This window comes from Juglans regia, chromosome 2, assembly GCF_001411555.2.
Source record: "Juglans regia cultivar Chandler chromosome 2, Walnut 2.0, whole genome shotgun sequence".
NCBI lineage: Eukaryota > Viridiplantae > Streptophyta > Magnoliopsida > Fagales > Juglandaceae > Juglans > Juglans regia.
In genome coordinates, this window is record NC_049902.1 from 13,912,810 (window position 1) to 13,921,873 (window position 9,064).

Genomic DNA, 9,064 nt, shown 5'->3' on the forward strand with positions numbered 1-9,064 from the left:
ACTTGTCGAGTTTGGTGCAAGGTTGCTGGGCTAGGGATAAAATGCACATAGCCCATAACTGAGCCCAGCCCACCAAGCCACCACTAGATACAAGAAAGAGACAAGAAAGAGACAAGAGGGAGACAAGAGGGATATGAGGGCCTATAAGTGTCAGAGAATCCAAGGGAGAAGGCAAATAGTTTACGCAAGGGAGACTTGCCACCTCATGGCAGTCTGGCATCTGCAAAAAAGGGTCAGACAACATATAAAAGGGGATGCCCTAACAACATCAAGAGAGAAGAAAAATGGTCGACTACTACTTCTCACACTGACTCAACGCTCCCTCAATCAGATCATCTTCTTATTCAACCACCTCTCGAGGAAGATAGCATCTCCAATAGGAAGAGATACAACCTTCTCTGTATAGTGAGATAGGAGGAACCGCATGAGTGATTGTAAACATATATATTATAGTGGAGACTCCCCTCCCCAAACCCCTGTGGACGTAGGCTTGTTGCCGAACTACGTAAATCTTGGTGTCCATCTCTCTTTACTTTCCCTACACTTATTTTCCATTCACCACCATAGACGTACGAACTGTTATCGTACAACCGCACCAAAATACTGGCGAGGACTCCAATAACACTCATCGTAGCATTGTTAGCAAAGAATTGCTCATGCTCGCGAAACACGACATCAACAACGGCAGCAAAGCTTAACCTTCTAAAAACCTTGATGCACATGGTTCTAGATTCTACATTTATCTATCCAAATAACTTCGTGTATACAGTTCCAGAATATAAGCATTGTATTACAAACGCTGTTTGACCTCTATCTATCTATGAACCAATGGAAATTTACAACTATTGAAAACAAACACAGATTTGCACAACAAAAAATCACAAATCCATATGACGTTATGAACCATCGGAAATCATCAGCCCAAAATTGATGGAAAAGCATTTTCAGCCAAGCATTAATTTAACATTGAAAACCGAAAAACCAAACCATAATACCCAAAATCTAAACAACGAAGATTGAGCAACAGAGATAGAGAGCAAGAGGGACACAAAGACATCGAGTGAGCTGCGAGCCTGTGAGATTGAGATAAAGAGATCCTTAGAGTAAGCGATCTGCAAGAAGAGGGAGTTGGAGCTTGTAAGACAAAGATAGAGAAATCCTTCCTTAGGGCAAGCGAGCTGTGACTGTGAGGGAAATGAGAGTGAGAGTGAGTTATGAGAGTGAGAGTGCTCAGTGTCTGGACCCTAGAGAGGGGGAAGAAAAGAAATTCAAGTAAATGACTAAAAACATAGCCGTTTCAGTCATCAAATTCTGTTAACCGGTATTAACCGATCTAATCGAATTATTTCAGAATCCAATCGCCACTCTTCCGTTCCTTACCAGTTTCTAATTCAGAAATTTCAAGTTGGGTAAAGGGTTTAAACTTACAGCCCTAAACAGAAGAAATTGCAAGAACATTCATGTTTTGAAAGGGTCCAACTGTCCCTTCACCTAGTTCTCTCTCACCTCTAATTTGGTTCAAACTAGGAGAGATGTCAAGTAGGCTAAGATGGTTTTTTAATTATTATCTTTTAAAAAAATTAGGACCATTTGCTCCATAACGATTGTAGTCTATCTAGGGTTTCTAATTTGTTCCTCGCTTAAAAAACGTAGCTATTTCTATGCGTTCTTAAGATTCAATTGTTTCTAACTTCCTTCATTCCCTATATAACCTCACTTCTATTGGTAGGTGCCGTTCTAACATGCATGCATTAATTCTTTCAAAACATTGAACATCATAACATTAAAACATAAACTATTTTTATATACTTATTGCAAAACTAGACAACCTCGGAAATACATTAGCCTAAATTTTTCATTCATAGTTAGCTAGTTTGGTTATACAAAACTAAATTATCTCATCTTATATAATCATTTTAACTTTTCCAAATTCTCACACCAAATATAATTAGCAATTCAACTTTTCTAAATTTCAAAATAACATAATATTAAAAAATAATATTATAACAAATATTTTATTCAACTTTTATCAAAACATCTCATCTCATCTCATCTGAACTGCATCACCAAACGAGGCGTGAAGGTGAGATATGCACAACCTTGTCAAGGCAATGGAGTAAAAATTGTCTACACATTGTATTACCCTACCCCACAACAATCTATACTCAACTCAAATTGTATAGCAGCAAAAGTAAAACCGATCGAATTGCTTGTCCTTTCACATTTGAATAACTCAAGGTTGATTGATTTCTTTTATATCATATTGTAATTATTACTAATAAATTTAGCTGACATGAGCTTCAATATGATAAGAAAATCATCTTAACATGTTTAACCACACAGAGATTTCTATTCTACAGATTTCGTAGAATGATGTGAGCGCCGTACCGTGGTTGAAGCGTAATAACAGTTAAAGGAGCATGGGCATAGGATGGTGAAAGCTCAAAAGAGAAGCGTTGTAGAACCATTGAGAGGGCTACTTTAGCTTCAATCATAGCAAAGTTTTGTCCAATGCATATCCTAGGACCCCATCCAAATGGGAAAAATGATAGTTTGCCTTTTGTAGCTTCCAAGACTCCATCAGAGAATCTCTCTGGTTTGAACTCGTCTGCATCATCTCCCCAAAGTTCATGATCATGATGGATGAGGATTGTCGGCAAGGAGATTTGAACTCCAGCTGGTAAAGACAACGTTCCAAGTTTCGTAACCTCATGAATTCTTCGAGTAAGAACAACTACAGGTGGATATAGTCTTAGAACCTCATAAAGTATCATGGTAACCTGTGGCATTGAATATTGTGATGCATATTGTAAGAATTCAATCACAAATTATTTCTGAAAATGTTCAAGGCAAGTAAATGCTAGAGCTAAAATGATGAATGCAGCGAAAGTCAGTGAACAAGGAAATCTTCCAAACTAACCACAAAATACAAGCTTTCATCCTTAAAAAACAACACCAAGTTCCAATCTATGTGCATTTACATGGCTGACTTCCTATCCTATATTTCAAAAGTCAGAATCTTAACATTTTTTGGGTATACTTTAGATGTTGCTAACCATATTTTGTTTGTAAGGGTATTTACATCCTTTTTATGATATAGAATAATATATTACTTTTTTTTTTTATATAGTAATTAAACTATAAAAAAAAAAAATCTTTCGAGAGAATCTTCGAAGTAGATATATAAGAAGTACTTACAACTTTTAAGTGGTTTAACCCCTCGAAGTCTGGTTTGTTATCTTTGCCAAAAACTTCTAAAACCTCTTCTCTTGCACGTGCTTGCCAATACGGATACTTACTCAGACTAACCATTGTCCAAACGAGCAAAACAGAGGTGGTCTCTTGCCCAGCAAAATAAAACAACTTACATTCCTCTATTACGTCTTTAAGATTCATTCCGATGTTCTTGTCGTTCCCATGCTCTTGAATTTCTCTGATGTTGGATTCTATAAGTATGCCCAGCAAGTCATCATTTCTGGCCTCACCTGCTTTTGTTTCCTTCTCTCTTTTGTTGATAAGGTCTTTGAGCGATGCTTGTATTTTATTGTGAATTTCTTTCATCCTCCTGTTCATCTTAGTTGGTAGATACCTGCATTCAAACCATTCATATAAACATGAAGAGAATAAAAAAGCTTACAAGATTATGCATTGAATTTTCTAGTCTCCAAATAATAGTTGATTTTTGAGGTAAAATGTTTCAAAAGTTATGTATCAGAACCAAATCCAAATGACAAACTTGATTAATTATCATTAGCTGGCGTGCACTAGAAAGTTTTCGATTTACCTCCATCCTGGAATGTAGACAGTCTGTATGGCTTTCATCGTAAGCTCTGCTTGCTCTCTTTGGAGTTCGAAAATCAGTCTCCCTTCTTCAAAGCTGCTTCCGAAGGCCGTTCTCGAAATCACATCACTTGCGAGATTTTGGAGATAGGGCCATACATCTAACTCAATGGACCCTTCTTTGGTAATGGAACTTACCCATTTGCAAATCATGTCGTTGCAACTCTGATGAATTGCTGGTAAAAAACTCTAAAGCAAACAACACGTCAATGTCACTAACCAACATGCCGATGGGATTCTAATTTGAGAAACTTAGAAAAAATAAAAATAAAAAATTGCAAAAAATACTTCAATGTCACTATATATTGAGTCTTAATGGAATAAAACAAATGGAAAGAATTAACTAACCTTCAATTTCTCAAGATGGAATGCTGGATTGATAATCTTTCGGTGTTTAGCCCATTTCTCAGCTTCATAAGAGGCAAGACCTGTTACTAGTAACTTGGTAAGAGGATTTCCTTGAGGCTTTTGAAAGGTGGTGTGCTTGGAGAAGATATCTTTTAATTGTTCAGTGTCCATAACGTGCACCCTTGGTGTCGGACCAATCCATGTAAAGGAGTTCTTACCTACATATTTGTGCTTCTTGTTATATGAAAGTTGAGAAGGAAATCTACTATCATTTATCAAATTAATAAATTCATACATACCCATCTACATCTGTCATTCGAAGGTAAATCTCTCTTATTTTGTTTTCATGAATGAGAATTAGGTTGATAGTTCACACGCATCGTTCCTCGTCAAAGCATACACAAAATCTAGGAAATTTTTTTTTCCCTAAAATGGAGTTAGATTTCATATGCCTGTAAATATTTTATAGTCTCATGATTTCCTGTAACGCATATAGACGAAAATGGCTATATTTCAAAAGCGAATCAAAAGACCTAAAGTCTTTTTGACAATTATCCCAAAGTCTTTTGCCACGTGCGGCCTGGTTTGGATGTTGAAAGCCTCCCATCTCGTTCCATTATATCTTATCTCAATATCTAAATATTACAAATACAAACACTTTTTAATTTTTAATTTTAATTTTTTTCATCTAATTATTATCTAATAATTATAATTTTCTTAAACTTTCACATAAAATATTAAAAACAATTCAACTTTTTCAAATCTCAATAAAAAAATTATATTATAAAAATTATGTTCTAAAAATATTTTAATTTTATAATATTTTTTTTCAATTTTTTCTCAATTATTTCTCAAAATTTCGTAAAACATTTCAACTCAAATATTTTATTATTATTCATAAATTATTTTATTATTATTTACCAATTATCTCATCTTCCAAGCCACCAGGCCTTAGTTCGAGACAATTTCGGCAATGAAGAAAAAACTATAAACAGAACAGGAAACATTTACCCCGATTTCGTGTTTTGAAAAGAGAAAATAGGGGAAAAAAGCATGCAACTCTAAGAGATTTGTAACTTGGAAATCAAAATCTATGGATTCTATCGTTAAAGAGAAACAAACTTGAAGGAAAAGAATCAGAAGGGAAGATGGCTGCTGGGAGTATTATAGAGATATACATACCATAATTCTTCAGGGTTTGAAAGGGGAAGGGAGAGACACGAGGTGTAATATCATTGGTGAAGCTCATGGGCTTAGACGTCGCTTCATTTATCATCCGAGAGCTCTCTTTCAAGTCTCCAAAAAAAATCCGGTAGGAGTTTCCCCTAAAACCTTGCTCCCTCAGACACCTCTCTAGCTCCTTCGGCTTAAGCCACACCCATCTCAGTACGCTCCATGCTGATCTGAGTACCGCGATCGTTAAAATGGACATGAGCGCAAGCGTTGGGAATGAGATTTCCATGATGAACAAAAACAGAGAGAGAAGTGAATGTGTACTTGTGTGGTTGCGAGTGAGAGAGAAAAAGGAAATGTGGAGTTTCTGGAAAGGAAGCTTGCATCACTGTGTGGCCTTATCTGTTGAACAGAGAAGATATCTGTGTGGCATTAACTAAAATTTAAAATTTAGCTAACATGTCAATTTCGATCTTTATAATAATATATTATTATTATTATTTATCTATTTTTCAAAACATGTATTTTTATTTAATTTTTGAACAATTTTTTATATTATCTTTATAAGTTTTAACCACCTATACATCAAAATATATAAAATCAACCTAACAATTCGATTCTATTAACGATACCAGAGTAGATTCTTCTTGGATTCTTCTTGAACATGGCAAGTAATTGAGAACATCAATATAGTTTTGTCACGACATCCAAATTGACTGCTCTTAATCATTGGTAGAGAAGGAAATCGAGTTACTCATAGATGTATAGATGTATGGATGGAGGAGGGACCTATTGAGGTTCTTCCTATCATCACTATTGGCCAACCATGTATTGTTTGAGTTCAATGAATTGAAGTTTCCTTTTAAACCAAGAATAAAATATGATTACCTAGAGCTATAGGTCTTACATTTATTTGTAATAATAAATTAATAATGTATCTAACGTTCATCTTCACAATTGCTTGCCCTGCGTCAAATTGTTGTAAATAAATCAGTCTGTTCGATAGCCCGCTCGATACTCACTTAGTTAAACTCGAATCGAATTCGACTCATGAAAAAAAAAAAAACTCATTTATAAAAGCAAATATTCGCTCGAATTTTAAATGACACATACCCGACAAAATTCGATTCGATTAAAACTCATTCATATATTGATAAATATATATACACACATATATATATGTAGTAACTAATAATATAAGCATACCACATTTATAATTAAAATATATAATATGTAATCTAATTATTTGTGTCTATATAGTGAATATACTTTATAAGTATATTTTATAATTTGTATAATAATTAGTCAATAAAATTTAATAATTTCATATATTAGTATGTGGGAACCATATATGAAATAAATATATGCTATCATATTAAGTGTATGTATTAATAATATATGTAGGCATATAATATATAGTTATTTTGGATACATATCAACTAGTTAGATATTAATTATTTATAAATTTTTTCAAATTTTATAATTTAATAGAGATTCTACTTGTTAGTTATATAAATTTAATATTTATTTAATTTATTAATTATTAAATCTTATTAAAAAAATAAATAACTCGAGCTCGGCTCAACTCGAACTCGAACAAAGAATAAAAACAAATCTCGAGCTTGAGCTCGATTATTTTGAGTCGAGCCGAGCTTGGCAAGTCAAAGACAGGCTCGGCTCGATTACAGCCCTAAATTAGGATAATTACCCATATTATGACTTACTAGATGAGATCCATATATCCATTCCAATGCTCCCAATATGCAGTACTTAGATTATAGATACAAGTAGGGCTGTACATGTAAACTGCCAATCCAAACCGACCCGAAACGAAATAATCTGTTAAGACCCTTTGTAATTCTCCATGTATCTTACTGCAGTGCAGTGGACTCAGTAGAACAAGAAGGGTGCTGGAATGCACTAAGAATCGAATGCACTACAGATGTTTGATAAAATGGAAATGAGAAAATCAGAATAGTGAAAGGGCTGAATTCATTCATGAATTACGTTGGAACTATTCGAGGTAGTCCCTTCCTCCACTACAAACGTACTACTATGAAAATAGCCTTACAATCCAGAATTGTCCTTGCACAGGTCCTCTCTTGCCCATAACACCGAATCTGTAACAAACTCTCCCAGGTAAGGCTATAGTGACCCACCTGGTATGACAGACAACACGCACCGTTTTGGTTTGTGCCAACCAAAACGCTGCGTATATCTTAAAGATAAAAAGTTCATTACAACCTGGAACACAAAAGAAACCTACTAATTCAAACGCACCGTTTTGGCTAGTGAATGCCAAAACGGTGTGTTTTAACAACTGAAACATAAAAACTGAAACATAAATTCTAATGAACGGAACGCACCGTTTTGGCTTATACATGCCAAAACGCAGCATCTGAGTCTCTCTTCACGACATTGTCCCACTTTGATTCACTTCACTTCAACTTACTTCGTAGCACTTCACTTCACTTCTGCACATGTTGTCATCCAGTTAACCCTAAGCTCTTCTCTTCACTCAGCATCATAACATAATCAGAAATGAAACTCTTCCGTTCTACTTCCGAAATACTACGGTTTGGGTCAGTTAATACCCGTAACCGAAAACTGGTCCAGTCCCCGCAAGAGTCAGCATAGTCTCGGATGAAGTTGTTTCGTTTCTTCGGTGCCAAGGCGTATCCTATTCTGAATCTGCACTCCTCAGCCATTGGGGGCAATTCCCGTATAGAGAACATGAGAAAATCAAGAAATGTGAAAACGCAAACATAAAACAAAGCAATTCGAGGAGTCTTGCTAGGTTAGCAAATCGAAGCAGAGAATTTCGACGTCCTTTTCAAGGGTTCTTTAAAGAAAGATAGCTTTGGAGAGGACAACAATGGTAGAAAGAAATAGAGAGAGAAGGGTGACAGAGATATGGTTAGGAGGGAGGGGATTTGATAAAGTAACTCGGTTAGTAGGAGACGTGGCACATTCTTGATCAAATATTAGCATTATTTCTTAATCTTCATGCATCTTTAAATTGGTGGATCATTTTCTCTAACCCCCTCTAACATGTTGTATAGCATGGTAATTAAATTTTTGTAGTCTATAAATATAGATTAAAAAAAATGATCGGGTTGGAGTACTCGTTTTCTCGAAAAATATTTTTCAGTCGGGTAATTGGCCGAACGGAATACCCTTAAGTCGGGTCGGGTCGGAAGGGATTTTTTGAGTCGGGCCGGGTGAACAGTCCTAGATACAAGCAACAAGAAGGTACATCACGTGTCAAGAAAAATAAAAAAGTTGAAAAATTAAAGGAAAGAAAAGACGATGAATTTTGGCATTTTACATTTGATTAATTATATATAACTTTATGAAATTCCACAAAAAAAATCCCAATTTAATTTTCTCCCACATATAGAGTTGAACTAGAATATCTAACTTCGGAGCAGGACTCAGCAAAGTTATAAAAATATTCTTTTTGGAAACTTATTTTTATAAAGTCTATTCCCTGCAGAAAATATATACATGTGTATATGTGTGTGTATATATATATTATATATTGTGTGTGTGTTGTTTTAGCTCCCAAATATTAGGGCAAGTGGTTATATTGTGATTGTAATAGCCCGATAGAAATTCAATGGTGAAATTTCTATAGGTTTTAGGAATCTCGCGAAAACACCGTAAGTTTTCACGATTCGATCAATCGTGTAGGTTTTAGTTT

At 34.9% G+C, this 9,064-nt stretch overlaps 1 protein-coding gene across 2 annotated transcripts; it reads right to left on the minus strand.

The window, feature by feature from the left end:
• Positions 1-845: 845 nt before the first annotated feature.
• LOC108999476 (cytochrome P450 CYP72A219-like) lies at positions 846-5,774 on the minus strand. 2 transcript variants are annotated; one of them, XM_035687832.1, is made up of 6 exons: positions 5,371-5,774; positions 4,189-4,406; positions 3,785-4,029; positions 3,199-3,589; positions 2,389-2,780; positions 846-1,112 (listed from the first exon to the last, which is right to left on the minus strand). In XM_035687832.1, the coding sequence occupies exons 1-6, from the start codon at positions 5,648-5,650 to the stop codon at positions 956-958; spliced, it is 1,683 nt and encodes a 560-aa protein (XP_035543725.1). In that variant the 5' UTR covers positions 5,651-5,774; the 3' UTR covers positions 846-955. The 2 variants fall into 2 exon arrangements, with proteins under 2 accessions (XP_035543725.1, XP_035543726.1); XM_035687833.1 differs by lacking the exon at positions 846-1,112 and having other exon boundaries at positions 2,161-2,780; positions 5,371-5,773.
• Between the last annotated feature and the right edge of the window lie 3,290 nt (positions 5,775-9,064).